Source organism: Gadus morhua, chromosome 5 (genome assembly GCF_902167405.1).
Source record: "Gadus morhua chromosome 5, gadMor3.0, whole genome shotgun sequence".
Classification (NCBI taxonomy): domain Eukaryota; kingdom Metazoa; phylum Chordata; class Actinopteri; order Gadiformes; family Gadidae; genus Gadus; species Gadus morhua.
Window position 1 is genome coordinate 10,708,648 of NC_044052.1, and position 27,817 is coordinate 10,736,464.

General features: G+C 51.1%; 1 protein-coding gene across 1 annotated transcript in view; it reads left to right on the forward strand.

Moving 5' to 3' along the window:
• The window catches only part of LOC115544259 (latent-transforming growth factor beta-binding protein 2-like), a 93,046-nt gene that overhangs the window by 57,670 nt on the left and 7,559 nt on the right, over positions 1–27,817 (forward strand). The window contains 29 exon segments of the mRNA XM_030357122.1: positions 626–1,006; positions 1,828–1,847; positions 2,757–2,793; positions 3,276–3,347; positions 4,981–5,106; positions 5,957–6,085; positions 6,555–6,674; positions 7,632–7,751; positions 10,853–10,972; positions 11,184–11,306; positions 11,451–11,576; positions 11,744–11,790; positions 11,792–11,870; positions 12,156–12,281; positions 12,478–12,603; positions 13,417–13,542; positions 14,660–14,720; positions 14,722–14,777; positions 15,283–15,408; positions 17,382–17,507; positions 19,046–19,063; positions 19,066–19,164; positions 25,608–25,675; positions 25,677–25,725; positions 26,054–26,080; positions 26,083–26,133; positions 26,136–26,166; positions 27,471–27,607; positions 27,610–27,710. Of these exon segments, the coding sequence (XP_030212982.1) occupies positions 626–1,006; positions 1,828–1,847; positions 2,757–2,793; positions 3,276–3,347; positions 4,981–5,106; positions 5,957–6,085; positions 6,555–6,674; positions 7,632–7,751; positions 10,853–10,972; positions 11,184–11,306; positions 11,451–11,576; positions 11,744–11,790; positions 11,792–11,870; positions 12,156–12,281; positions 12,478–12,603; positions 13,417–13,542; positions 14,660–14,720; positions 14,722–14,777; positions 15,283–15,408; positions 17,382–17,507; positions 19,046–19,063; positions 19,066–19,164; positions 25,608–25,675; positions 25,677–25,725; positions 26,054–26,080; positions 26,083–26,133; positions 26,136–26,166; positions 27,471–27,607; positions 27,610–27,710 (2,828 nt within the window).

A 27,817-nucleotide genomic window follows, 5' to 3' on the forward strand; every position in this document is an offset into this window, starting at 1 on the left:
AATCTAGCCCGCCATCTCTTTCATCCGGTCAGCCAATCCTCTGTCAGCCTCTCACATGCCTCTACAGCAGTCAGTTCAGAGTTCAGCTTCTATTGCATGATCCTCTGTTTCCCTCACTTGCATGGCTGTCTGTGCGTGTGTGTGTGTGTGTGTGTGTGTGTGTGTGTGTGTGTGTGTGTGTGTGTGTGTGTGTGTGTGTGTGTGTGTGTGTGTGTGTGTGTGTGCATGTGTGACGTGTGTGTGTGTAGAATTGTGTGTTACCGTCTATATGTGTGTGCGAGTGTCTCTTCGATTCGAGTGTGACAGCTATACCTAAATCCTTCCAAATCCTTTCTCTGGTCGACCTCAGTGACAGCTGCCATCCACCCGCCAGCGCCTCCACGTCCTCAGCCATAGAGGAAACAGTATCCACTCCACTGCAAAAGTGCAGTTATGCTATACATAACAGCGTATACACGCCCGGCTAATGGGATCGTTTCAAATACCGGGCAGAAATATGAGCCGTTATAATACTCTGCCAAGCTTCTGCAAAAAATAAATAAAAAAAGGATCAAGACAGGAAAAGTGCAATAGTGGTTCTGTGCTTCATTGTCTGCTGCCTGTCTGCTCTTCCTGCCCCCGGCAGACGACTTCAAGGAGATCTGCCCCGCGGGCCACGGCTACACCTACTCCCGCTCCGACGTGCAGATCTCCCTGAGGCAGCTTGAGGAGGCCGACCTGAGGAACACCGGCATCACCTGGCTGGACCCCAGCCCCCTGGAACCCGAGTGGCCCCCCTACTGCCAGAGCAGCCGAACGCCGACCCCCACCAACACCAACAACCACCACCAGCACCACGTGCCCCAGGTTCCAGTGTACCCAGAGCCACCGCAGGTAACCCAGCACCACCCCCAACCCCAGACGCCCCACCAGCCGAGACAACCACCACCCACACCTGCGGAGCAGCCCGTGGACCCCCGTGAAAACACGCGCCAGCCGGCCAGCGAGTGGCCCGGTCAGCCCGAGGGTGAGAATAAACGGTTTTATGTGATTCAACCAGCACTGAGGCAGCGGCGGTCCGTGTTGACTCTAGGGCTGATAAATCTCTGGAGCTCGCGGGTAAAAAGAGAGGATTTCTTGTGACAGGGCAGGGGCCTGCAGAAGAGCCTCAGAGTTATCCAAACATGGTCATAATCTCTTGACCACTTGTTGTCCGCCGTGTCTGGGAGCCTGATTACACAATAGGGAAAGTTTTCCTATGGATTAAGGGGGGAACTATCGCCGTACGATAGACAAAACATCAACAGGATGTTAGGATCTCCATGTGTCACGTTTGTCGGATTTCATCGAAACATAGGAGTAATCCGGAAGGTCAGAGGGCAAACAGCTGTAGCCTCTGGATTCCCCAAACATCATCTTCCTCCCGTTTGACTCCTATGGGGATACGATTCAGAGGCATGTCCGCCAGTAGCATCAGATGGTGCATTTATATACAAGGAGACAATTCTGTAAATATTTAGCATATCTGTGTGCATTATTAAGCTATCTGCGTCTGTGGCTCTCTCCCAGTGGTCCATTGCAGGCCGTCCCAAACTCATTTTTCTCGAAGGCTGACAAAGACGTATGACTTCTACATATGCTATCCAGCATACACTCAATGTAATGTTGGTTTTATAGGTCATAACGACCTCTGAGGTCAAGTTCCCGGAACGAGAACGAGGGGCTAGGTGTTGTGCTGACAACCTTGTTAAAGTAGGCAGAATGTGAAGCTATCGTCACTATTGTGTATGAATCCATCTCTCTCTTCTCCCTCTCTCTCTCTACCTATCTCTCTCTTTTTCACAACAGATGTGGAAACACTGAGCCTGGTAAGTCCCCCAACTCCCCCCCCCCCACACACACAGACAGACACAGACACATACACACACACGCACACACACACGTGCACGTGCACACACAAACACACACAGACAGACACACGCACACACACACACGTGCACGTGCACACACAAACACACACAGACAGACACACGCACACACACACACACAACCCACACACACACAAACACAGAGACACATACACACACAAACGCAGACACACAAACACAGAGACACATACACACAAACACAGAGACACATACACACACGGACACAAACACAGAGACGCACACACACACACACACACACACATACACACACACACACACATTCACACACACACACAAATACACCCACCCACACACGCACGCACTCAGACACAGAGACACACACGCACACACATACAGACAAGCACACACACACATATACACACCCACACACACAATCCTCGCCACATGCTTTGTAAATGTTTTATCTTAGAAGGATAGGGCTCGGGCCATCTCATACGTAAGAGGCTTGCGATGACATAACCCATCCCAAACACATTTAGTAAAACACATGCAGTCTATTTGCACCAAGGATGGTGGCAGAGCCGACTAATTCCACTTGTTATGACCGTCATGGCTAGAAGTTCACCTGTTTGTTAAAATGCCCAAAATATTTGTTCATGCTTCATCATGCACACATTTCTGTGTGTTTGTTTATGTGCCTCTGTCTGTGTTTGTGTTGGAATTGTATTCATGTATTATCCAGGACCCCTACAACGGCCAATTAAAATACATAAAATGGCTATTGACACATCAATGCGTGTGAAAATATCAACGTTTTTTCTGTTTTATTTTCATATGATAACTGTAGGAAATGAACACTATAATAACCATGTTGTTGTGATCTTCTAGCCAACGGTTGTGACAGCCTCCCCTGAGCCACATCCAGGTATTTATTCCCTATTATTCCTCACACTGCTTTCCCTCACCCTCTGATGTTTCATACCCAGAGCCAAGTATACCGTTCATATTCCTTATGCATTCAGAAAGAGACCGACCTCACAATCCACGTCTATAAATGGCTTTCCTAGCAGTCATGGTCGTTGCTGCCCTTGTCCAGAGGAAAACATGAGACTTGAGAACCGCAGCCGTAGAGCCGAGAGTCCATTTGATTTATATGCGTTGTTTTGTTGTGTTTAGTCGTAGGAATGACATAAATCATTTTATATAGCCGTCATGCTGAAACAAGACGGTCCTTTATGTAACCTCGATTACAGTCCTTTGAAAAACAGGTAGTATGTCATCCAAGCCATGCGGAAGGAAAAACGACCCTTTGAAATAACAAACATACTTTATTATTACGTTCTCGGGGGAATATATTAGCACGCCCCCGCTCCGCTTACTAACGCACTTTTTTTCCTCCTTCAACAGAGAGGACCCCAGAACCTGGGCCATACGTTGAGGAAACGTTCCCGGTGGACCCACCCACCAAGCCCCAGCCAGGTGAGGCCCGCTCCACCAACACACTCTGCTTTAAGGAGGTGATGTTACGCCACCAGGTGTGAGTGGGGTTAGCCATTACAAGCCGTTTGAAAATGTCCACTTAGAATCTTGGAAGCAAAAGCTGCTCATCTGTCCATCATACATCCAGGTCCTAGATGTATGATGGACAGATTAGCAACATTTGCTACATGGTATTTTGATCCATCCAGCGTATATCCAGCTGGACACTCCCACTTGTGACGTCACTAAAACACAGAGAAGGCTGATTTTCAAACGGCTTGTAATGGCTAATCACACTCACACCTGGTGGAATAATATCACTCCTTTAAAGGCAGTGGCTATGAAGAATAACGCCCTGAGTGACATTGCTTCTAAATCAGCCAGGGAGGGGCTTCGACCACAGACACGTGGAGCCCTGTATGGTTCGCTCCGGGCTTCGTGCCACAGTGTGAAACATGGCGACGGAACTGCGTTCTTTTTTTATATTGTCCGTTGCAACATCTCCAGCGCCGCGGTTCCCCGGGTTCAGCCAGGGTTTAGTGGACCCTGTTTATCAGGACTTTATTGGCTTGCTTGCGGTGGCTGTGCGTCACACAGCTCTCCACAACTTAATTGTGTGTTATTGTGTGTTTGTGAATGTGCGTGTGCAAGAGAGGCATGCGGTGCCTCCCTCTCACCCAAGGTGAGAGGGAGAAGGAGGGAGGGAAATAGAGAGAGAGAGAGAGAGAGAGAGAGAGAGAGAGAGAGAGAGAGAGAGAGAGAGAGAGAGAGAGAGAGAGGGGGGGGGGGGAGGTAGGTAGTCGGATAGTGTGTGATAAATTCAGAGATTCAATGAGAGACAGTAGAGGATCACATTTCTGAATGCCAAGGCTCCGTAACCCAGTGCAAGTCAGCAGTCTTACCCAAAACAGATTCCCTCTGAAAAGATACAACAGACCCAAGACCGTCACAAATGGAAGGGTCCACAGCCCAGGTTCACAGAGCAAAGAACATACCTTAGCCAATCACCTCTCTAACCACCCATAACAACTGTAAGGATACAATAAACCCACCCAGTCATCCATGACCCTGACTACAAAAACAGCAGGACGGTTTTCATCAAGAGGGAACATGTGTAAACGGAATGCACATTTTCTTTGTATTAAATCTTCTTTAATCCAAGCTTCGTCCACATGACGACGGCTGACCTCGGGAAATAACACACTTTTTTCCTGCTAACTTGAGCATGTCCACAGAACCACGGCGCCGCCAGCAATCGAGAAACTTGGCGTGGTCAAGCGGGCCTTTCTGCCGATCGTTCCAGGCATCAAAGATCACATTTTTGATCTCCGGTGCTTGTTAAGTGCAGGGGTGTAACTCACACACAATGTGGGCTTTATTAGAATAACACTGTCGGATTTCACCCTTAATACTCGGCTGCCCATCTGTGCTGCAGAGCTGCATCTGCGAGCCTCATGCATCACAAAAAAGCTCTGTTGTGATGGAACCTGCAACGAGATGTCAAAATAACGTTTCTCTGATTACATTCTGCCTCAGGCCCGAAAGAATTCAATGTTTTTCAACACTGACTGTGTAACTCTGTTTTAATGTACAATGCACGGTATGTACATCATTGTATCCCTCTGTGTCTCAGCTATAGACAAGTGCGCCCTGGCCCCCAACATATGCGGCCATGGGACGTGTGTGTCGGTGCAAACGGGCTACACCTGCTCCTGTGACCCCGGCTACAAGCTCAGCGCCCTGCAGACCAACTGCATCGGTGAGCCAGGGAGAGGGATGTGCTGTTGCAAAGTAGACCGGGCTGGCAGTCACACACACAGACAAACTCTCATTCTCTCTCCCCCTCTATCTATCTCACTCACACTCACACACCTAGACTCACAAACTCCCACTCCCACTTACACAGACACACATACGCACAGACACACATACACACATACTCTCACTCTCTCTCTCTCCTCTCTTTCTCCATCTCCCTCTATCTATCTCTCTCTCACACACACACAACCACACACCAGCACACCACCGCTCACCCAAACAGACACACACAGGCCTCGGGGGAGCCCTCTCAGCACATCATCCCAACACGAGCGTCTTTCACGCTGCAGCAGCAGCCTTGACAGAGTTCCTGCTGGCCAGAGGGAAAATAATCCATTTGTTTATGTTGAATTACTCTGTGATGCCTGACAAGAGCACAGCACAGCGTCCAAACAGCTGTCATGCCTCTGTGATCTCTTACCTAACCCACAGCTAGAGGCGGGGTAGGGCCAAAGCATCTACTGCTCTGGGCCACACCGGGACCTCATGTGTGAGTTAGGAATGCCCGAAGCTGTGCGACCTCCTCAGTCAGGCCTTGAGAAGCCTGTCCTCTCCAGTGGAGGGACGGCACAGTGATGTTTCACCTAGCAGCTTCCTGTTTTTCTCTTGTCCTCTTGGCCCTCTCTCTCTCTCTCTCTCTCTCTCTCTCTCTCTCTCTCTCTCTCTCTCTCTCTCTCTCTCTCTCTCTCTCTCTCTCTCTCTCTCTCTCTCTCTCCTCTCTCTCTCTCTCTCTCTCTTTATGTATCACTCTGACTCTCCTTATCCTTAACTCTGTCCCTTCTGCCCCACAGACATGAACGAGTGTGAGCAGAACCCGTGCGAGGGGCGGGGCCACTGTGTCAACACCTTCGGCTCCTACACCTGCCACTGCCACAGTGGCTTCAGCCAGGTCATCACCCAGAACAGGAAGTTCTGCCAAGGTGAGAGGGAGGGTAGGGAGGGAGGGAGGGAGGGAAAGAGGGAGAGAGGGAGAGAAAGAAAGAGAGAGAGAGGGAGAGAATGAGGGAGAGAAAGAGAGGGAGGGAGAGAGAGAGAGGGATGGAGAGAGAGGGTGTGAGGGGGAGGGTGAGAGAGGGAGAGAGAGAGAAAGAATGTGAGAGAGAGATATTAAGTGAGGACGAGAAAGTAGAGAGAGATGGAAAAGGATGGGAGAACATGTGTGTGTGTGTTTGTGTGTCCGGGGTCACACACACCTGTCTGAGTCTGTGTGTCTGGATCAGTGTGAGGGACGAATAGAAACGTTTTACAAACAGTGTTCATTTCTACAACAACTTTTTGGATTTCCTTCCTTCCTTCATCCACAAATGCTGAAAGATGTGATTAATGCTCTGGTGGACTAACAGCCATCACTCTCCTCCCTGTTTCCTCTGTGGCGTTCCCTCCAACCAGACATTAACGAGTGCAGCATGCCCAACAAGTGCCAGGACGGGGACTGTGTCAACACAGAGGGGTCCTACACCTGTGAATGCAAGACTGGCTACGCAATGTCTTGGAGAGGGTTGTGTGAAGGTGACGAGCACACAGCAGCCTGCTAACCCACAGCAACACACACACTATAATACACATTCACACGTTTTCATATACACGCACACATACACAAACTATAATACACACTCACATGCTTTCATATACAAACACAAACACACACACACACTATAATACACACACTATAATACAGACCCCAAAATGTGTACACACACAAACACACACACACACACACACACACACACACACACACACACACACACACACACACACACGTACACACGTACACACACACACACACACTATCATACACACAAACACATACACACACACACTCCTTTGGATTCTCTCTCCTACAGACACGCACACACACACACACACACCCACACACACACACACACACACACACACACACACACACACACACACACTATAATACAGACACACATATGTACACACACACACACACACACACAGACAGACATACATATGCACATACACACACAGCACACACACACACACTATCATACACACACACACACACTATCATACACACAAACACATACACAGACACTCTCTCACATTCTCTCTCACACAGACACGCACACACACACCAACTCGTATACACAAATTCATAACATATAGTTTAAACAATAACCCAATGGCTGGCCAGCCCAATTTGTTAGCTGCCTTGAGTGAGCCCAGTCACAGTTTAACAAAACAATGTTGTATTTTCCCCGATGCTTCGCCAGGAAAAAATGTGTTTAGTTAATAACCACGGCGCGCGAGCATGTGTGTGTGTGGGCGTGCGTCCCGTAACACCTTTCGCGGCGTGCGCGGGTAACTGCGCTCGCGTGCATCAGCTCAAGCGTGTCCCCTGGCCGTGCCCAACTGTCCATAAAACACAAACCCCTCACAGAATGACTCCATGTTCCGAACAATTACAACATTAACCTTGTTTTCCTCCCCCCCACCGAGCAGACATCGACGAGTGCCGGGAGGCCGAGTCCTGCCCCGACGGCGTCTGCACCAACACCCCCGGGTCCTTCCACTGCCGGCTCTGCGGCCCCGGGACGCGGCCCTCCAACGGGCGCTGCGTTGGTAAGCCCCCCCCCCCCGTCCTGCCCGCGTGCGAGCTGCCCTCACATCACCGCGTAGCACGCTGCTCCCACGACGGACCGTCACCGCAAGCAAACGAGCGAGGTCGGCACGGCAACCGCCTTCTAAGGGCCAAGGGCCTGCCGACAGCCGGTGATGCAGTGCAGCTCCCCGCCGACGGCACTCGGGTGTTTGTGGCTTTCTCTCCCCCTCCTTTTTTCCCCCCCCACCCATCCGTCACACAGGGAAGACGTGATCGGGTGCGTCCGCGTGGGAACTACGACCGCTGTGCATTACAGCATACGCGTAACGCTCCATGTGAGCGAGCATTGAGCGTTTTACGGGCGGTGTGCGAACCGGGCCGTGACCACAAACAGAACGACTTTGGCGACGACGGAGGGGGCGCGGGCCCGCCCTCCGCCCACCGTTTGCCATGCAGTCATCCGACGTGTGATAAATCTGGAGGCGCCCCCCCCCCACACACCCTATGACCACCATCACCGCTCCGCCCCCGGGGGTGTTACGTTCTGCCCCTCGTCATATCTCAGCGCCCCCCAGGGAAAGATTGTTTCCCTGAATCGATCAATTTTCGGAGCCCCCCCCCCCCCCCCCCCCCGCTCCGGGCTACAGCCTTAAACTAACAGACTGTTATTGTTGGAAGACGATGGCCACTGTACTGTTGGGGCGAGCGAGGTCCCATTAACTCTAGGGAGAGAGAGAGAGGAGTCTTGAGGAGTCAGAAGAAGACACAGGCTAAAGGCTAAAGGGCTTATTCCTGTATTTTCTCAGCCGGTGTCAATGAACCATGCTGAACGGTGCTTCAGGAGACGGTGGACAGTGGATGAACGGCCTCAGTTCAAGAGGAGATGGGGAACACAAGCACAGTGTTTTAGGAGGAGATGGTCAACAGGAAACACACGCACAGTGCTTTAAGAGAGGTTGAACACTGGATGCACATGCACAGTGTTTGAGAGATAGTGAACAGTGGAACAGACTTGCTCAGAGAGGGGTTTTTAGCCGAGCAACCTGGGTTCTGAGCTGCACTCCCGGGAAGCCCCCATTAACCCAGAGGTGACTCCCTTATGTAACAGCCCAACCCCTGGCTGCTGTTGCCACATTCCCCCCACTTCTCTCTGACCCTACCCTCATTTGTTTGGAAACTCAAGCTCATGCAGTGCATGCTCCAGATCTGTGGGGGGGGCCGAGAGAGACGGCCGGCTGATGGAAAAATGGGTCTGTAAACTAGAGCATGTAAACTGTTTACAATCTGGGATTGTGTTCAAACTGTCCGATCCCTCCGCACTATTGATCAACACCCGCCCCTCGGGTATGTTGTGTTTTCCCCAAACCTCTGCTTACAAAACACCCTAATTAAGGTCATCCTGGTGTTTGTTTCTGGCGTCGCAAAGGGCACGTTCGCCGCCTCAGTCCGCACTATCATAACAACACGGCCGCATGAATGGCGACTGTACAGCGCTTTGTGAATGAGGAGCGAGGAGTGAAGGGGCAGGGGGGGAGGCCAGAGGTAAATATTTTCATTCAGCGCGGCCGCTCAGCCAGCGCTAACAGGCTATCGCGGTACGCCCGGAGGTGAACGAGTCACATGGAAACGGGCAGCGGCAACGGCGGTGCTCTGCACAGAAGTCAATGGACTGCAGAGAGGTGGTTTGGGCCCAATTGGCCACGTCGCGGATAAGCCTAATTGCCTGGTATGATAGAGAAAACAGCTCCCCCCCCTTACCCCCGTCCATCCACCCCCACACTTTCACCACCGCTCCCTTCGGTCAAGCTTATCTCGTAAGGGGCCCGCCAGATGCCAGGAGGCCGCGGGAACAGGAGTGCTGGGCCCTCGCTGACAGATGTCCGGTGGTCCCCGGGGCCAAGGCCCGCACAACCCTGCCTCTGTGTCTGTCTCGCTCTCTCTCTTTCACTTCATTGCTGTCTCTCTCTCTCTCTCTCTCTCTCTCTCGCTCTCTCTCTCTCTCGCTCTTCCTCTCTCTCTCTCTCTCTCTCTCTCTCTCTCTCTCTCTCTCTCTCTCTCTCTCTCTCTAACTCTCTCACTCTCTGCGCTCTTTGTTTTCATTGTGCGAGCCCTCTTGTCCTCAACCGCCCTTCACTTGTCTGTGACGTCCTCTCATCGCCTCGCTCATCCAGACCCTACGTTCTTCCACTTCCACTTCCTTTCCTCTCTCTCTCTCTCTCTCTCTCTCTCTCTCTCTCTCTCTCTCTCTCTCTCTCTCTATCTCTATCTCTCTTTCTTACAGAGCTTACAGAAGCCTAAGCCCTGGTCATACGTTAAGTTCACTACAATTATAGCAGTTCACTTATGAGAGCCTGACTGTACAGTCATGTGTCCTCTGATCTGATCTCTGATCTGATCTGCGTAACTGTGGAACCGTAGATGGGTCTTATGGATGACATCACTAGGGGGATGTATGTGATGCAATGAGTATGAGTCCTAATTAGATCCTCATGGACATTTGGACACCCTAGCGGACTGCAGGGGGGAAATGGAACTGTCGTCTATACTCACTGACACACTATGTTGCTCCATAAGTACCGTTACCAAAATAACATCTCCAGAGGTTTTCACCTGCCGGTGAGAGCTTTATTATAAATGGTGACAAAAGAAGAAATTGGAACTAAAAGCTCTCGTTAACGACTTACAGAAGGTTGTTACGGTTGATGGATCGGAAACATGACTGGAATATTTAAAACCACATATTTTCAGCCAGAGGAGCCAAAGGCTGCTTAAAAAACACCTAAGAAAATATTGACAAGTAAAGGCAGCTTTGAAATGGGTCTGCATATGTACAATGGTCAGATCTAATTGGTTTTTTTTTGAAGCAGATCGTATTCATTATTTCTTGCCTAACAGATAATGGAAGAAAATGTGTTTGTGTTTTTCGTTCGCTACCTTTATCTAAACCACTTATCGAATTTGCTACCAAACAATGTTTTTATTCATGAAATATCTTTTAAATCAAGTACATGTGTTCTGGCTTAAGATGCCATGTAATATATACAGAATTAATAACTGGCTCTCACTCATGTGATCACCGCCGTTATTCCATCAACATGTGACGTCCTTCTGTCCCCTACAGACATTAACGAATGTCTGGACCAATCGATGTGCGGCAATGGTAGATGTGTCAACATGGAGGGTTCCTATAGGTGCAACTGTTTCCATGGATACAAACTCTCAGTGCAAAACCTGTGCCAAGGTAGGGACCCCAATCCCGGCACCACCCACGTTGCTGGTTGTCTGTGTGTGATCCCTGTGGTGTTACTGCTCTGTGTAGAGGGGTGCTACTGCAGAAGCCTGGTGGTGCTATTAAAGTCCACACAGCTGGGGTATGCTGTACGCTGTTCTTTACGAGACCCTCATTCTCCCCCCCTGCGTCTGTCCTTCCTGCGGTTTGGCCTTGACTCCAGATGTGGACGAGTGTGTTCTCCCCGGGGTCTGCACCGGCGGTCGCTGCGTCAATCTGGAGGGGACGCACGAGTGTGTCTGTGGCCCAGGCTACCAGGCCACCCCCGACAGCAAAGCCTGCGAAGGTCTGTAAAGTGTTACGGAGCGGGCCCCCCCCCCGCGTTCGTTATTCACCCGGCAGCGGGTTTCCTCGCTGGGCTTCCACCTGGTGAAGCTCTCCCGATAGTCCCATGTCTCACCTGCTTTCTTCTTCTTCTCCGTGCTGTTAGATGTCAACGAGTGCGCCGCTCCCAACGTGTGCCCGGTTGGAATCTGCGTCAACGGCGAGGGCTCCTTCTCCTGCCAGGAGTGCAGGCCCGGGTTCAGACCCTCTGCAGATGGGCTGAGTTGCGAGGGTAAGAGCCTCTTTACCCCGTTAAAGGACTCACACCAGAGGAGTCGATTCTCGCCAGCACACAAAAGATGCATATAGAAACAATCTTTTATTTTATGAAAATATAAAATCATGGATTTATAATGTTTATAAATTAATAAATTGAACCTTAACTGTATGCTTCAACAGATTTGAATGAGTGTGCACAGGGGGACTTGTGTCTGGGAGGGGTGTGTCCGCAACAGAGAGGGGTCCTACATTTGTACCGACTGCAGGACCGGCTATCAGGTGTCCCAAGACCAGCAGAGGTGTGAAGGTAAATCCAATCTTCTCCTGCGCTGTTAGTAAAGCACCACACACAACCATGCTCTGGGATACAGGTGTCTTTCAACTAGAATGGTTGTGATTATGGTTCTGTGTGTACGTGGGTGATTGTGTGTGCTATTTGTGTTTGCTTGTGCGCGTGTGTGTGCGCGCGCGTGTGTTTGTATGCATGCGTGTGTGTGTGTGTGCGTGGTTGCGTGCGTGGTTGCGCCCGTGTATGTGATTGTGCCTGTGTGCGTGCGGGTGTGCGTGGTTCTGTGCGTGTCTGTCCCCTAAGACGTCGACGAGTGCCGGTCCCTGTCGGCCTGTGCCAACGGCATCTGTCTGAACTCGGAGGGCTCGTACACCTGCAGGACCTGTCCCCAGGGCTACGTGGTGTCCCACGACGGGGAGCTCTGTGAAGGTGGGTCCTCTGACACCAGCATTACACTCCACAAAGCCTCATTCAGGATCACAACACAGACACTTGTTGTCGGCTGAGACGGTATTATTGTTCAGATTACATCAACACATTCCGCCCTCCCAGATGACCTTCGCATATTGTTCCCAAACGGGAAGGCTAACAGTGTTTGTTCTTGTTTTCCTTTCTCACCGCCCAGACATTGATGAGTGTGCGCTTCCCAACGCGTGCCCTGGAGGAACGTGTACAAACACAGACGGTTCCTTCACATGCCTCACGTGTCGGCCAGGATTTAGAGTCCCAGAGGATGGACATCAATGTGAAGGTTAGGCTTTCATGTGTTCACTTTTTGAGGATTTGTGTCTGGGTGTGTGTGTATGTGGGAGTTGGAGATGCCGTTTCGGCCATATTTCATACTTGACCTCTCTCTCACACCGTCATGCACTCATACAAGAACCACAATTACCTGCCACATGCCATGATACCCTCCCTCACACACACATACACACACAACATCAGCATAGCATGACAGTGCTGTGTGTTTGTACGTGTGTCTGAGTTTGCATGTGTAGTTTTGGAATCCATAAAGAGATGATAAACCATGTGTACGGTCTCGTCTTCAAATGTCTGTACACCATCCATATTATGTCCCTAGGAAGAAGCCATAACACAGGTGTCTGTTCTGAGGTTAGAAAAGCCTGGAGGTTAACCCCCAGTTAATTTAAGCATCACCGGCGCGGCAGCTTAGACCCACACTCGATTATAATCTGCTCTTTTCTTTCGTTTCTTTTGAGTGCATTATCCTAAAATACTTGTCCTAGACATCACATCATCGCTGGAACCCCCCGGTATCTGGCAGTGTTCTTCCTTATTCTCTACCCAGAAACAATGAGACAACAGCCCCCAAATAGAACTGAGCAGTGCTCGATGAGGTCTGCTGGAAGTCTGAGGCAGCACTCAGCCCGGGGAGGTAGAGCTGTCGATGATCAGGAACTTCTCATTCCAGTTCCATGACTGAGCTCGCTGATTGGGCAACGGCGCGGCTCTATACGCACAAAGCCAGAGACGATAATCCGGACCATGACGTGTCTTCATGACGTGTCTTCATGTCGTGCGATGTTGTGTCTTCCGTCTCCAGATGTGGACGAGTGCTTGGTGGCTAATGAGTGCCCCGGCCAGCTGTGCGTGAACTTGCCGGGCTCCTTCGTCTGCAGTGACTGCGGCGAGGGACTGCAGCTGTCCCAGGACGGGGTCACCTGCGAGGGTAAGACCACCTGGTGAACTCGTCCTCCTCCTCCACCTTGTGAACTCACCCACCTTGTCTACCATGTCCACCTCCTCCCCCACCTCCCCCACCTCCTCCACCTTGCTCTCCTGCCAGCGTGTCCAAGGAGGGCTGCTCGGGGCAGACGGGTTTGGATTACATTCAAAACACGGATTGTAACGTAGACACGCACAATCGGAATAAAACCGAGTCCTTCATAACATCGTTCATCGGTCCTGACATGATCTATTAGACGCATGCCGTGAAATGGCTGCTTATGTGAATCCGGGAAGAATGACGACTGACATGACTTCATGGGAGCAGGACCGAGGGGGGAGAAAATGTTTTTAAAGTGTTTAAACATTGAGTCAGTCATGTGCAACATGTTATTGATTGAGAGGGCGGCCGTCGCTGTGAGCGAGGCGGGGAGTATCCTGGAAAAAGGTTAAAAATAAAATAACATTTCTTCTAGCCCCCAAAGTAGAAATCCAAGTTGATCCTCTGATAGGATTTTAATGGATGTGTCTGATGCCATGGAAAATATTAAAGGGGACTTCTTTGTAAACGCAGCCAACCACTCCCCTTGCCTTTCACTTAGCAAGCTTGACCTGTTTGAACTCATTCAATGAAGCGAAATGCAGATCCGCCATCTCAATCACTTTACAATGGCCACCCCTATTTCTGTACGAAATACAATCTGTAGGTGGAGGAATTTCCAATGATCACATAACAGTTAGCCCACGACTGTTTGTAGATACAGTAATTAAACGCCACCTGTAATAGCTTGCTGCTTTGGAATGGATGTCCGTCCAACATACTTATCTTTCCACCGTTTTTAATCAACCACTGTCAGTGCAAACTAATAAAGAGGGCTTTTCTTACTGTATGGTGCTTAGTCCCTTTGGCTCAACCAATCGCAACTACCAAACATTATTTTTTTGTTAAATCCTGCCACTAAGGTTCATGACCTAACCTTGACCACGAAATTTCCCCTCAAGAGGTTGTACATCTCATCGTCTTTTGTGTTCCCATTTCGTCTTGTTTTTCTTCTCCTTCGGCTTCCACTATATCGTCTTTATCCTAACTGTATTCTTCCTCTGTGGTTTTAATCCGACAGACGTGGACGAGTGCCACTCACAGGGGGCGTGTCCCGGAGGGGTGTGCGCCAACACGCACGCTCTTCTCCTGCGCGACCTGTGACCCCGGCTTCACACCCAACGGCGGATCCTGCGAAGGTACCGGCACGCACACGCCTAGCATGCGTTTACCACGGCGATGAAATCTAATTACCCATGAGTCATCTGTTGTCACTTTTTTTGTGATGGCAACACGGCCCCTTTTCATACAGCGCTCCATGTCCTTCCTATGCTCGGACAGAGAGTGAGTCATCGTTCACTGATGCATGACATTTTTGACACGTTCCCTGTAATCTGTGAGGTCTTTAGACGATAAACTCTGGGCCTATTTGAACTGAGAGCCAAAAGACTCACAGCTGGTGTGAATATGTCATTCAATGACGTTTGCGTCTGTGTGTATGTGTTTCTGTTTTCCTTGCAATGTGGCTTTACACTCCGCTCGCCGGTGTGATGTGTGTGGTCTCGTATTTCCGCGCACACGTGTGTGACGCGCCACGCGTCCTTGGCATTTAAAGAGACATGCGTAAACATGTGACATGTAGTCAACGTTCGAATTGAAATGCATTGGCGTGCGCGTCATCGCGTGTGCGTGTGTCGGTAACAGATGTGAACGAGTGTCTGACCGTCGCTGGGATCTGTGGAGAAGGAGAGTGTCTGAACACGGAGGGATCCTACGTATGCATCTGTTCCGACGGATACACCACTGGCACCGGGGCGACCGGCTGCCAAGGTAAGACCTCACAGCAGAGACACCCAGAGGGGCAATTACCCGCATGTAATTGCCCCTCCGACTGTTCACCGTTTACATCTACATCTAGAGCATTTAGCAGACGCTTTTATCCAAAGTGGTTTACAACAGTTCATTCACGTACAGCGGAGGTGACAGCCCGCTCGTCGGGAGCTGTTAGGGTTAGCTGTCTTGCTCAGGGAAACTTCGACACTCAGCTAGGTGGAGCCGGGGATCGAACTAGCAAACTTTTATCAAAAAGATAGTAGTGTCATACACACATGTCATACAGGAGTAGGTAGGGGTCTGTCCTCTTGCTAAAGGGTGCCTGCAGGTAGGTAGGATGTTGACATCATGGATAATACACGGTACCTTTTGGCCACTATAGTGCCCCCTATATTATTCATGTGTTTACATAGATTACATAGCCTGCCTTCAGAGACCTAGCTAGCCCTCTGCTGTCATCTGTTAGTGTACGGGTTGGCAGGCGTCATCGAAGTATCCCTTCCCCCTGGATCCCCGGCCCTGTGAGAGGGCCTGTCTGGAGCCCGGTACCCTGTGCCATGGGTGCTGAAGCGGCCATTGTGTTAACGAGGCCAGGGCCTGACGCCGCTCGCCTTCCTCTCGGACACGGGTTTGATGTTATTCCAACCGCACCCAATGACCCGCTGGTCACTGCGAAGGGAAACAAAACCCGGGCTTATTATTGGCCGGAGCCGAGGAGCCTTTTCCCCCCTTTTCAGAAACAGAACAGGCTGAAGCATTTGCTGTCAAAGATGTTTAATTAGATTAAATGGCTGGGCTGGAATAATTGGAATCAGTGTTGTGACTGGTGTGGTTTCGTGAGGAGAAGAAGGTGGAGGAGGTGGGGGGGGGAGGTGATCTCAGGAGGCCGGTCCAAAGCAAACTCGCTTTGTCATGATGTACAGCCGGGAGGTGCGGATGGACACTGGGCCTGGCCAAACCATTGCTTGGGGACAATCTGCACAGCATGGTTGCATGCGTGTGCGTGGTTGGGGCTTGTGTGTGTGTGTGTATGCGTGCATGTTTCGCCCCTAAGAAGTCGAGGAGAGCTGCTCGACTCGAGTCCTTTTTCAAACCAGCGGTTGTTGCGCAGTCTGGTGCAACAGCGTCTGCAGAGGCAGAGGCCGATAAAGTTTGCACTAACCCCTGGGATCCTGGGTAGACAGCATCATCGTAAAAGCTGAAGGAAAGGCAGACTTTTTGGCCGATGTGGCCCAGCAATACTTTGCTTACCACAGATAAATCTGCAAAGAAAATGTGTAATTGAGTTGAGCCCGATTGACCAAGTTCACGTCAGGATTCCGAAATCACAATCTCTTGTGTCTCTTTTTTCTCAAAATGATCAGGTTACAATTTTTTAAAGTCCACATTTTTTCGTGATTACCTTTGGTCTGCAACCTTGTTTGTTTTGTCTGTCTTTTCGCAAACATGCGTTCATGTCTGCCATTCCGAAATATTTGTCTCATTATCACATGTCGGGAGAGGAGAAGGGGGGCTATTCCCTTGTGTGGGATTTTTCATACTTTCCCGCTTACCCCTGCCTATTAGCCTGGGCCCAGATAAGTTTCTCGATATGTTGTCATGCTACAATTATTTACAATTATTCCCCAATCTACAGTTAATCAACCCATAGCCTCCGTTATTAATTTCCCAAGGCTGAGGGAATGTCTTGAACTTGAAATGCTGAGGTATGTGTCCTCCTTTCCCTTTTCTCCCCGTTTCTGTTTGCCAGTACACCGTTAAGCGCTCCAAATGGGCAATGCATCTTGTGTTCCGACAAGCGCCTGATTACAAATGTGCTCCCATTGCGGAGCTTATGAGGAGGTGTAATATTCCCCTGTGACTCGACCAGGACAAACGAGATCCTCATCATGGAATCAATACGCATTAACCCGCCCTCCTCTGCCTGTTCCCGTCTCTGACTCATATAAGTATTGTTCTGTGACCTGTAGACGTGGACGAGTGCAGCCCGGAGGTGGACATCTGTGCCAGAGGCCAGTGCATCAACACAGACGGGTCCTACCTCTGCCTGTGTGAGGCCGGCTTCAAGTTCAACCCCGCCATCTCCGACTGCGAGGGTAAGACCGGGTTTTTGGGTTCTTCCACTCGAGAGCTGTACCGTCCGCTTTAATGAGCGACGCAGTGTTTTTGCCCCGATAGTGTGGCCCCTATGAAAAGCTTGTTTGAACTCGGACCAAACAAACAAACTCTGGTCCGCTTGTAAGTGAGTCTGGTTCCGTTTGCTTTTGGTGTGAATTTGGGCCGAACTAATTAAAGGAAGCAAATTAAGAAACGATGCATTGTGCAATAAACAGATTCAGCCAGGGATAGTAAACATTTCCTAAATTAATATTAGTCTGAAGTGGCGTAATCAGCGGATGATGGCACTCGTTGAAACATCGTCCAACGACTTTTGTAAAGCAAAGGCTTGTAATTATTCACAACAACATTGACATTTACAGACCACTCAGTAACAGAATGGAGGAAATAGGGATATGTATATTTGTGGCAACCCAAAAATCCAAACTTATTTCCGTCCAGTAGGCCAGCGACCGACTCGGCCGCGAGGCGTTTCTTTACAATGTCTAGTTCGCCTAACAAAGTCCAGAAAGTGTGATGTTAACCGAACCAGATAAAAATGCAGCAGAGCATCAACCCCACCCCTGAGTCGAGCCCAGTCCTCCGAACTAAAGGTGTTGAGGCGCCCGAACTGCACCCTGGAGCCCACTCCCCTGAATTCTTCTTCCTATTTGGCCGAGACTCCGGGCCCTGCTGGCGTGCGCTCGCACGGACAAACCGGAGCAGGCGAACATGTACTCGAGCCGTTTCATCGTCACACTCCATTTGCATGCGAATGTGCCCAGCATAGCATAGCGCCGGACGTGATTGATTACATACAGCGCTGGCAGAGCCCCCCTGGGAACGGTTGGAAGCTGCAGGTTAAGCCTCTCCAAGACGGGCTTCCAGGCTCGGAGTGGCGCTCCTGCTGCTCCTGCTGCTCCTGCTGCTGCCGCCCGGCGCTCCTTCCTCCTGTCCTCGGGGGAGCATGAGGGAGAGGAGGTGTTTCTCCCTCTGCAACGTCTCCTTTAGCTCCTTCAACCAGTTCTTCAGTTGCTTGGACAATATTGTTGTTGGCCCGGCTTGCTCTCTGCTGAGGACAACTCGGCCGCAGGCCTCCTGGCCGACCCCTTCTCCTCCCCAGCCTCCTTATCCTGACAGCAGAGGAGCAGAGGAGGCTACGCACATGGCCAAGTGTGTCTTTGTCTGTGTCTGTGTGTGGGTGTCTATTTGTGTGTGTGTGTGTGTGTGTGTGTGTGTGTGTGTGTGTGTGTGTGTGTGTGTGTGTGTGTTGTGTGTGTGTGTGTGTGTGTGTGTGTGTGTGTGTGTGTGTGTGTGTGTGTATCTGCATTTGTGTCTGTTAATGTGTCCGGTGTGTGTCTGTGTGTGTCCATCATGTGTGTGGGGGTATTTGTGTGTGTCTATTTGTGTGTCTGTGTGTGTGTGTGTCTTTTTGTATGTGTGTGTGTGTCTCTTCGTGTGTGTGTGCAATCCAACCCGGGGCTTTCCTTGTGTTTCACATTGTGTCACGATCCACGTGTTCCCCCTGTGTCCTCAGACCAGGATGAGTGTGTGGAGTTGGGAGCGCGGCGTGTGGAGTGTGGCGCTGTGAGAACCTGGTGGGCTCGTACCGCTGCTACATGGGCTGTGAGCCGGGCGTGGACGGGGAGGACTGTGGTGAGTGGGGGTCTTCACACACACGCATTCACATTCACATTTAGGGGCACATTTAGTACCCAAAGTGTCTTACAATGAAGTACATTTGTCAGAAGAAAGAGAAACAGAATTGCTGTCGGTACAGTGTGGATAGAAAGTGCAAAGCACGTACAATCGCTAGGTTAACACCATTCCCTGTATACAAAGATAGCTCGGATAAGACGCTACACAATGCCAAGTACTATCAGAGTCAATGCAGATGTTGTGAAGAGATGATGATGATGATAATCATAATAATAATCATTACATTATTACGAATTGGACCAATCAGAAAGGGCCAATCCAAAGTGGGATACGATCAGTTGTTATTTCAGCCCTTCAACCAGTCCTGATGTTCTTGTTATCGTCACAGCATACAGAAGTTTGCCTCTTTGTTTTCTGATCAGTGCTAGCCAGCAGATGCTGATATTGTAGAATGCCGACTGTGAGGAGCACCCGTATCACGGATCATATCTCCTCTGTACGCACAGTTAAAGAGGCTCACTAAAACAGCCTTCGGGTGCCTTGGGTTTCCCTTGAAGAATGCACGGGAGAACAGCCATTGACATCGGGGAGAGAGGGAGTGTCCCTGGTGCGAGACCACCTGATATAACACAGAGAGTGGGCCTCCTCCTACCGACAGTGGAGCTGAAGGTGGATTCATGACAAGGCCAGGGGGCCACTCAAAGACTGGGAGAGGCGGTGGGGAGAGCAGGGGGCTGAATTGAGTCTTCTACGGTACACCGAAACAAGGCCTGACTCCACCCCTTGCAGGTTCTATTCCCCCCCCTGCCCCCCCGAAAGTTGTGCTCTGACATAGAAAGACGGCTGGATTTAAGATGACAATCCGTTCTAAACCCAGCCTGGCCCAGCGTGGGTTTTCCCCCCTTCGCCGGGCTCCTCGCTCGATAGACTTGATCGGGTAGACCGACCTCCGCCAACAACAACAGCCCCGGTTCCAACATCCGCACAATACATGCGGTCGTGTGTGTTTACTGGCATTGCGGAGATATGCAAAAGGCCTGTAATGCATCGCTCTCAATGTGTCACTTTTTCTGTGTGGAGTAAGTTATGTGCATCTCCAGCGGTCGTCTGAGGGCCACAGAACTCCAAGCTGTTGGGAAGCCTGGGTGTAGCATGGTTTCTGGTGGGGTGGGGGGGGGGGATTAATGTGATGTGGTGCGGTTGCGAGGGGATACACCACGTACGCACAGAGGGGGTGGTCGGGCGCTTTCCCGTATCGCCATTATGCCGTGCAGTCTGTGGTAGTTCTGGGGAGGGAACGTGCGACCGCGGCTGCAGCAGCCTCGCCTCGCCTGCACCTCCTCCGATGCGCGTGGCCGTCTGCCGGCTCCGAGCCGCACGATGAAGGGTGTCTGGCGCCGTCTTAAAGACTTTAAAGGCCCCGCTGTGAGATAGGCCCCAGATTAGAACCAGCTGCCTCACCTCTTCCATCAGAGCGGCTTGGCTGCTCTGCATGCTGGTCCTCTAGTTCTGCGTGAGACATAAATATCTGCCACTGGTAATTGTGTCAGGAGGGCCAAGAAGCCTTGACCAAGCGCTGTTGTGTAACGCACACAAGCACGCACGCATGCACGCACACACACACACACACACACACACACACACACACACACACACACACACACACACACATACACACACACACATATACACATACATACACACAGATACATGAGCACACACACACACACACACACACACACACACACATATACACATACATACACACAGATACATGAGCGCACACACACACACATGAACACACACACAAGCACAAACACACACACAGTTTGTACCGATTATGGATCGTCCTCCCCTAGAGAGGCATTAGGGAGGGCTTGTCTCCTAAAGAGCGATAGAATCAGTTCAGCTCCTCCAGTGGCTGGAGGACAGCCTTGACCTCAGACCCATGACCACTGCCAGCAGGTCCTACCGCTCTGCATGTCTACACGGACGGCAGGCTCCGTCCCAGCCCAGCGCTCTCTCCCCCCCCCCAGCGCCAGCCCACGGCGCACTCCACCGGGGCCTCCTATGACGAGCACTTGAACTCACACCACCTCCTTGCTCCCCCCTCCCACACACACACACACACACACACACACACACACACAAATTGCAGACGTAACGTACCCTGGGTCCAGGGCGTGGTCTCTCAGCCCCCCCCCCCAACGCAGACAACTGCTACTTGTCCCACCGCATGATGCAACGCTGTGGGAGCCTCTGGCGTCACCCCAGACTCCTGAGGGAGGGAGAGGGCAGAACCCGGCCCTGGGACATATCCGCTGTCTTGTTATGATCACCAAATATTCAGGAGCTGGCCAGACTCTCTGTAATTTGCTGTTGCTGCGAGGGCGTTGTTTCTGTTTTGGCTCGACGGGCCTGCGAAGGGTACGGCGGTTGTCTTTGGCCCAGCTCACCACACATTAAGATTTACAGTAGCGGTCGTAACATGCAGGCGGGTAAACAGCCCCCCCCCTCCTGTTTAAGTGTCAGCTGCAATGAGCGCAGCAGTGAGGCAATACAATTGGTTTGGCTGGCAGCACATGTGAGACACACGCGGTGTTTGTGTGTGTGTGTGTGTGTGTGTGTGTGTGTGTGTGTGTGTGTGTGTTGGGGAGGGTGTGTAGAGGAGCGTGTGTGGGGTTTGTGTGCGGGTGAGACGGGGGTTTGAGCTCGATGTAGTCTTTTATTTAGGCTGCTGCTTATAATTGCGGCCATAAATTGTGCGCAGCCGTGGGTTGTCTCTTAAAACGGCGTGCCCATGACGGAAGCAAGGCTGCGCTCCAAACCCCCTCGCCAATACAATCCCGTCCTGGCAGAAAAACACAGAAACACACTGAGGTTTGGAATGTGTGTGATTGTGCTGCTGATGCTTGCCCTGCAATAAGAATGAGGGCAACACAGGTTGGCGATAATAGTTTTGATTAAAACAGTGAAACCCCACAGAAATGGTTTCGCTGACGAGGGAAAAACCCTCTTCTGATCTTCGGCCAATGGGGCCTGCTAATTAACCGCTGCCTGTTGGTCCGATCCTGTGAGGGGCTGCCCAGGGGGCAGGGCAGAGGTGTGTGCCGAGCAGGGTTAGCCAACAGTCAAGCAGCAACGGCTCCGTAGCACCAGTCCTCCATCGAACCACATGTGGTAAGGGGTAAAACATAGCCCCACCCCCCCGGTCTGAAACGCCCGGATCACTGCACTCAGGAAGGTAGGTCTTTCTGGGTCAGACTATCAGGAAATGTACCACTGGCTATGCCCCCCCACCCGCCCACCCCATCTACCTCCAGGGAGCTCAGCACCTCCCGTCTAAACGTGAACTCTTCACCCCCCCCCCCCCCCCGCTCCTCCTCTACCAGAAGGTCTCGGAGCTTGCCCGTGTCGTGACGTAAAACCATGGAGAGAAAAAAAAAGCTACTTAAAAACTTCCTGTCTGTGCTGCCAAAGCCTTAACGCGTAGTGGAACCATCCTACGATGTATTATTCATAGCTGTTCCCAGAAGTGATGCACAACGTGGATTAGCATGCCTGTTCTCTGCTGGACGTGGGTAAATCACACTGTTTATGTTGCCACTCCAGACTGATCTGAAGTCAGGGAAAGACCCTGGAATACCATTAATGTCAGGGCTTTATTTACCAGATGCTGTGAATCTCTCTTTGAGGTGGGGGGGGGGGGGGGGGGGGGGGGGGTGATTGCATCTGCGTAGAGACAAGCTTGATGCACACATGGTACAACAACATCGCCCCGTCCCGTCCTCTTCCCCTCCCCTCCCTCTTTCCATATATAAAAAAAATGCGCTGACACTGATATTCAGGGAGTGACATACAGGGAGATTCCACAACGTCCCTTCAGGACTCCCAGCTGGCTGTCCGCACATCCTCCCCGCGCTCCGGCCTGCTGCTCATAGCCCGTCTAACATGCACTGAGGGGTCTCCTGCGCTAGATGATATGAAACTATTCACATCAACGCGGACTAATTATTCTCCCAAACCGAGCTGCAGGAATGTTTTCCTCCAGGACATTTTTGTGAATTACACAAGATGAATCACGGATAATGTGGTTTAGCGGAAACGTCAACACAAAACAGGTCACTGGCGCAGCTTTCAGCACCAGTGACCCGGGTTCAAGCCCTATTCTTGTGTTCATCCAGTTCCAAATGCAGTCCGTTTGGGAAACACATAACGGCACGTAGGTGTGGCTGCCCCAAAGCCTGCCTGAAGAGATAAACAATACCTGATGAACAACCACAGAAAGATTCCCTCTCGGTGACCACCACCTGCCATCGCTCAGATGTCCTCACTATCAGCACAGGCATAGAAACCTACAGGGTTTGAGTTTTACGAGTCCGGTTTTTAAGCAGGACATGTGCTGTTTGTCTGTATTAACCTGGTGAGGAGTCAAGGTCAGGACAGCGGTCGAGCGCCATTACCGCGCTGCAGTCCTCTGTGCTGGAATGGAAGACAGAGCCGCGGCCAAACTCTCTCTCTCTCTCTCTCTGTTTCCGACTGACTGGGCTGTGGTTTCCTGGGGTTCTGCCCGGCTCCGGCCTTTAAGAAAACGACAGAAAACATTCAACCAGAGCTTAAGGAGCAGGAAATAAGTGCCGCCATGCATTTGGAGAATATGCGAATGTCATTACTTTTATCTACGATTTAATTTTGTTAAAATGTCTGTCTCGTAAGAATCTCCTTCGGTGCTTCTGAATTGTGGGGGAAAAGTATTAACATGAATTATCGTGGGATCTGTGTGAAATTTGACTACGTATATATTCTTTTCAAGCCCCTTTTCTGAAAGGAAACAAATGTTTTTCATTAGAACCCACATACGCTACCCACTGCGGAATAACAAATACACTGTGACTTGTCTCTCTGAGCTAAAAAAGAGGAGCAGTGACTTACATCCTGAATAGTACTCAGGATATTACTACTACATCCTGTAGTCTCATGCTGACTCAGAGCTTTGCTAGCCGGAAAAACAAGACACGGTTGCTCACATCAGTTTATTGATCAAAATTCCCTCTCCTTTCTCCCTCAGATGTGGTTAGACACTGGGGTTAAAAATGCCGACCAGGGCATTTAGCATGAACCTTTAGGATGTCAGTCTTCAAGTAAAAAATAAAAGGAGCAAAGGAAAGGAAAAACAGCAAATCGAGGCTGGACGATGATGATCTCCTCTGTATCTTGTTACGTTCACAGCAGGTTAACGTTGACCAACGGGCCGTCAGGACTGACAGCAGAAAGATATAGCTGATTCGATTATGATCACCAAAGCTCTTGTTTGTTATATAAATAAATATAATCAGACTTTCCTCTACTAAGGTATCTGTCTTTTGGCTCCTGGGTCTCTCAGCACAATAGGCCAGGGAATAACGAAATGATGTAATGTAGAAATTGCTAACAAATGTTCTCTTTTAAAAAACAGCCACGGTTCTACGCGGCTGTCGAGAAACCGGGACGTGCGTCCCTCTCGCTCTCTCTCTGTTTAGTGTCTGCGGTGGTGATATCTAAGCCTATCAAGGTCTTTTCCGTGTGGCTCTTATTGTATTTTCTTAATGAGCTCGTGCCATGCATGAGAGAAGCCGACGTGTTTTTCGCCACATTCTTTTATTAGGCCGTGTGGAACTCATGTCGACTCTTAGCTCAGGTTCTCATTTTCATTCTGAGTCGGTTCCCTCTGGGAAACGCTGCCATGAAACATCAAACACACCAACGGCCTCATACGGATTAATCGATTAGCCTGGGAACACCCCCTCTGCCAGTGACCTGAGGGGGAGCGGACCAAAGCGTTATTTCCCCATGGTTGTGTGTGACTCCAATGTGTGAGAAGAAGCTTGTTTGAATATAAACACCAAACCACCAACACGAACATACTCTCAGTCTTGCGTAACTCCTGTACCAGTCCAGTAAGGGCTCAGTCACTTCTCAATCACTAGATCTGGGCCCGGGGCGCCTTCCACGGCGGCTTTCCAGCTGTCTGATGCTTTACTCAGATAACTAAGGAAAGGACAGCCTGTGCTTTCATTGGTGGGCATTCATAGCAAACTAATATGCCAGCCATGTCATTGGTTGTTCTCCATACCAACCAACACATGCTTACATACATATATCACGCAGACCGTCAATAACTTTGAATCATCTAGCAGGTTGGTCTTTCCACGTATTCTTTTTAAGTTGGCACAAACCTTGCAAGGTTAATTGGACGGACTGCTAAGACATACAGTTCGTCATCCAAAAGACCTCCGTTGGAGTCATCCATCATGTGTCTGTGTGTCTCCAATCCGGCTCACCACCGTGAACGCCCGGCCCGGTGTTTATTTGAAGTCCTGCGGAGTCATTAGGACACGGCCATTAGCGGTGGAACACGGTAACGTAGACGCCCACCGCCGCGTCTTCTGATGACTCTGCAGATGCCGACGAATGTGTGAACGAGACCATCTGTGGAAACCACGGCTTCTGTGAGAACACGGACAACTCCCTACCTCTGCCAGTGTCACCAGGGCTACACCAACCCCCCCGGGGAGACCACCAGCGCGTTGGTGGGTACCCCCTTTTACCAGTCGAACTGGGGTGCTATTGTAATGGTGTGTGTCGGTTTCCTTTACACCCGAGCTAGTCTTTGATCACCTATGAGCCAGTGATTGTAGTATGTTTAGCATTTTTTGCAATACAGTAAAGGGATTTTAAGTACATTGCTATTGCACATTGTTAATGCAGCGGTTTAGAATCGGGCCGCGTTCATAATCATACTTTGAAGGGAGGGTAGCCATACAACTTGTACTTGGGAGGATGCAAGCCTGCATGAAAGCCAGTTGACCCAATGACACGCACCTTGTTTCCCGCTTCCTCTGCCTGTGCCGGTGCTCAGACTTGAACGAGTGCGAGAGAGCATGGCTGTGTGCGGGGAGGCCCTGTGTGAGAACTACGACGGCAGCTTCTGTGCATCTGCTCCAGCGACAATGAGGAATTGATCCCGTTACCAGTCATGCCGAACCACGGGTAACACCGCAGTGACAGGACACACGCACACAAGCACACACACACACAACACACAGTGGCCCGCGGCTGGCCCAGTCGCATCGCTGGGAGAGTGGGCTTGTCTCTGCCTTAATGAGCCGTCTCTTATTATCAAAACAGTGATTGGGAGGAGGATGCAGCCACTCTTCTCCACCGGGGACTGTTATCGTTTGTACTTATACCAGGATCATAGCGGAGTGGGCTCCCTGAGCACCAAATATGCATTAGGACAACACGGGCAAGGTCGTCTGGCCGCCACCAACCCATCTGAAACACACCCTGTCGTCGTTCCCCCCCCCCCGAGCGGATGTCTTCCGGTGGTCCCTCCTCCACCTTCCTCACGTCCCCCACACACAGATCCCCCTGACCCGTGTGGTCCTCAGGTGAAGGTGGAGGTGGTTCGGGAGAGGGTGGCGCCCCAGACTCCGCCGCGCGCCGACATGGCGCCGGCCCGTGTGTACGTGTCCGCGAGACGGGTCCATATTTACACTATTAAGCCGGCGTGCCCTCAGCTAGGGATGTTTTTCCTTCTGCTCCCCCAGCTATGCCTTTGTGTACCTTCTGCGCCGCATTCCGCTGTTTGCTTTCGACGTGCGCTAATCAATCACGAGCGAGTGAATGGTGGCTTGACTCGAGTGCCAGTGTTTCCATTGGGCTAAGCCGGCAGCTTAAGGGTGAATGCCTGAGCCCAGGGCTGTGTTAAATGAGCAGGCTCAGCAGTGGCCGGCGAAGGTATGCGACGCCCGCTGGAGCGCCGAGCGGGGTGGAAGACCGGGCCGGGGGCCAGCAGACGCTGTCGGCATGTCGGGAGTGCGGTGATGATCAACTGGATGATACGGTACCCGGGGGGCTAGCGCTGCCAACGGCTGTCTTCTGAAGGGCCCCTCGAGCAAGGAATTTAAACTCTGTGCCCGTTTGATGGCGGAGACGAAATAATCAGCGGTAACGAGTTATTCCCCCTCTATACTTCACAACGCGTTTCTGTGATAATGGGGTCGGGAAGTGAAGAAGCGATAGGGGTTTGACTATCGCTTCTTCCCAAGCCCAAAGGGTTCCGGGTTTCGATGCCCAGTATCCACAACTTAGCCGCCGTCGTCCCCACACAAGACACCTAAGCTCTCCCCGCTGCTCTCCGTTTTCACTGTGCCATCTGCAACAATAGTTAAGCATTCGTTTGCCTGTTTAGCTTTGTATTTATTGACGTGTTCCTCCGTTAATTTACGTGTGTTTCCGCATCCCTCCGCAGCCCACGGTCATCCCCCGCCCTCGACCCGCTCTCCCCCTTATCCCCCTCTCCCCCTCCCTCCCCCTCCTCCCCCGCCTCCCCCGCCTCCCGCCCGGGCGGAGGAGAGGAAGGAGTGTTACTACGACCTGGACAGCGCCGACATGTGCAACAAGTCCTGTCCCGCAACACCACCAAGCAGGAGTGCTGCTGCACCATCGGAGCCGGCTGGGGCGACAACTGTGAGGTCCACCCGTGCCCCTTCCTGAGAGAGGTAGGTTCAAGGGTCAAGGGTCAAGGTATCTTTATTATCCCCGAGGGGCAATTTGATCCCACAGCCAGCAGTAAAAGAAACAGCAAACACTTAACGGATAAGACAAC